A 2,698-nucleotide genomic window follows, 5' to 3' on the forward strand; every position below is an offset into this window, starting at 1 on the left:
TCTCCTGCAGGAGATGAGAACTTAAACCTCTGGAGGAGGGAGGTGAAGAAGAGGAACAGCTCCATCCTGGCCAGCTGCTCCCCGAGACACACACGTTTACCTGAGGATGCACAGTTCGACACATCATTGCTAGTTATGCAACATGGAGTAATATTTGTTTCCTACTTTTCTATTTAAATTTAAATTTAAATTAAACAAAATTGTGATCCCAAGAAACAAATGTTAAGGAAAAATTTTGTAGTTCCAGAAAAAAGAAAAAAAAATTGAAAAATAATTTCTTGGCAGATGTAAAAATACTGAGATGTAACGTAAATAACGTCTTATAGAAAAATGTAAAATACTAAACCTGTTCATTTGCATAAGGGCCTACACATCAATACATATGTAAGAAATTTCTAATTCTGTTTTTTTTTTTTTTTTTTTTAATTACAAGAGCAAAATTTTATATTTCATCAATAATCACTTTCACCAAAGACTCTGGCTGACTGCAAGTGAACATGTGTTAACTCTGTTACATTGTATCAAGCAGAAAAAAAACTTTTAAAAGATTAAACAAAAGACTAACCTGCAGAAAAAGGCATGAAGGCTTCTCTCTTCTTAAATTTACCGTCCTGGTCCAGGAAGTGCTGAGGGTTGAAGGAGTGCGGCGTCTCCCACATGGACTCATCATGGAGGACAGAGTGAAGTGGAGCTAAAATCAAGGTGCCCTGAGGACAAACACAGTAAATACACGGCTTTACACTCCTATCTTTAGTCACTCCTAAATGTTTCCAAAAGCAGTTTTATGTGTCTGCCAATAAGTTTGTTTATGTTGCTGTAGAGACATTGCGATCAGCTCTGAGTTGCAGAATTCATTTATTTCACACATTCAATTGTTTTTATTCAACAGTTTATGCTTTTTTTTAGATGATGCAATGCATTTTAATCACTTTTTTGTAATTGTCTCCATTTTATGTATTGCAAAGCTATGTTACCAAATAGATGATGTAGAACAAAGCACATTTGCATATTTTGTACCTTTGGGATGGTGTATTTAGCCAAGGTGGTGTCTTTGCTTGCTATCCGGGGCACATTTAACGGGATGATGTTCCCCATCCTCTGTATCTCATGGATGACAGCGTTGGTGTAAGGCATGTTGTCTCTGTCAGCCATAGACGGCTGCCTGGACGGACCAATCACAGCGTCTATCTCAGCCTGGACTCGCTCTGCTTGCAGAGAAAAACAACCTTCCAATCCACTGCCACAGTGATACTCTGAAATGTCGATTTTATACAGTTTATACCCAACGTCAGACTGATCTGTTCGTGAGTCATAGGAATACTAGTCAGAGAAATGTTAAGCTTCCTCACACACCTTGTATCTCAGGGTAGTAGATCATGTACAGCAGCCCCCAGTGTAAAGTGGTGGTGGTGGTTTCAGTTCCGGCACCGAACAGGTCCATGATGCAAAAACACAGATTCTCCGAATAAAAACCAGAATCTTTGTCTTCTTTCTGTAAGTAAAAAAATAAAAATAAATAAATGAATCAGATGAGAGCATTTGCTTAATGAGAGACGGCAGAGTTCTCACCTCTCCCATCTCTATGAGGAAGGAGTCGATGTAGTCTCTTGGAGACGACGGGTCGAGGTTCTCTCTGTGCTCCTTGATCTTGATTTCTATGAATTCAACTATCTCTCTTGTTTTGGAGAATAGCGTCTGATGCGTCCCCGGCAGCCGCTTCATCAGCCAGGGAAATACGTTGTAAAGCTACAGAGCAAGAACATAATCTTTTAGGTGTCACAGACATTTTTTATTTCAAGGTATACCTTTATTAAAACAACACAAATCTACTCTACACCCCTTCACAAAATGTGTTATGGATTTAGTCCATATTGTGATTCAAGGAGAGTTCTCACCTGCACCATTATTTTTCCCTGTAAGCGCACAACCTCATGGAATTTCTCCAGTATCGCCTGCTGCTGCTGGTCTGTGTACTCAAATCTGCTCCCAAAGACCAAACAGCAGATGACGTTGGACACAGCCTTGTTTACCAAAGTCTGGGAATTAAAAGGCTGACCTGTGAGACAGAGAAAAGTTTCACTAAGATTTCCACTGCTTTTAAACATACTTTTTTTTTTTTATACTTTTTTTGTTATTCTGTGTTTCATTTGTCTTTGTTACATAGTCTGAGGTAATGCGGCGTCTCTCACTCTTATTCTCATCTTGTTTTTCACAGATCTGCTTCCTCTTTCCATGCTGTTTGTTTGCTCCTGCTTTTGTTCTTAGGATACAAGAGCGCCTCAGTGATTTAGAAAATAATGGAAAAGTTAATTTATTTCAATAATTCAAATCTGAGAGGGGAAACTCAAACATAAATTCCTCAAAATGCTGATGATATATTTCCAGCATTTATATTAGGACCACAAAATATATCTCCACTAACATCAATATGGCTGATATTAGTAATTTATTAACATGTCGGTATTGGTCAGATAAAACTGGTCTGATGATAACCAATATTTCTTTCCATGTCATTTGCTTCTGGAGGAGATTGATGGTGGTATTTGTTTGTTTGGCCATGTGACAGTGACAGCCATGCACCGCAGGATTGTGGGAAATTTAACTGAAGCAGAGAATCAGTGGTGGAGACAGCAGTGTGGTCCATTTTTTAAAAGGTATTTAAACTGTAATGAGATCAGTTATGAGCCATAACAACAAT

General features: G+C 38.3%; 1 protein-coding gene across 3 annotated transcripts in view; it reads right to left on the minus strand.

Moving 5' to 3' along the window:
- The window catches only part of LOC103137165 (cytochrome P450 2J2-like), a 23,621-nt gene that overhangs the window by 17,917 nt on the left and 3,006 nt on the right, over positions 1–2,698 (minus strand). For 2 of the 3 annotated variants that reach the window (XM_016670703.1, XM_016670702.1), the window contains exons 4-9: positions 1,896–2,056; positions 1,570–1,746; positions 1,354–1,492; positions 1,018–1,205; positions 566–707; positions 5–100 (exon numbers count right to left, since the gene is read on the minus strand). In XM_016670703.1, the coding sequence (XP_016526189.1) occupies positions 5–100; positions 566–707; positions 1,018–1,205; positions 1,354–1,492; positions 1,570–1,746; positions 1,896–2,056 (903 nt within the window). The remainder of the gene's footprint in view (positions 1–4; positions 101–565; positions 708–1,017; positions 1,206–1,353; positions 1,493–1,569; positions 1,747–1,895; positions 2,057–2,698) is intronic. The other variant, XM_016670704.1, reaches the window with a different exon arrangement.

Source organism: Poecilia formosa, unplaced genomic scaffold, assembly GCF_000485575.1.
Source record: "Poecilia formosa unplaced genomic scaffold, Poecilia_formosa-5.1.2 Scaffold37, whole genome shotgun sequence".
Classification (NCBI taxonomy): domain Eukaryota; kingdom Metazoa; phylum Chordata; class Actinopteri; order Cyprinodontiformes; family Poeciliidae; genus Poecilia; species Poecilia formosa.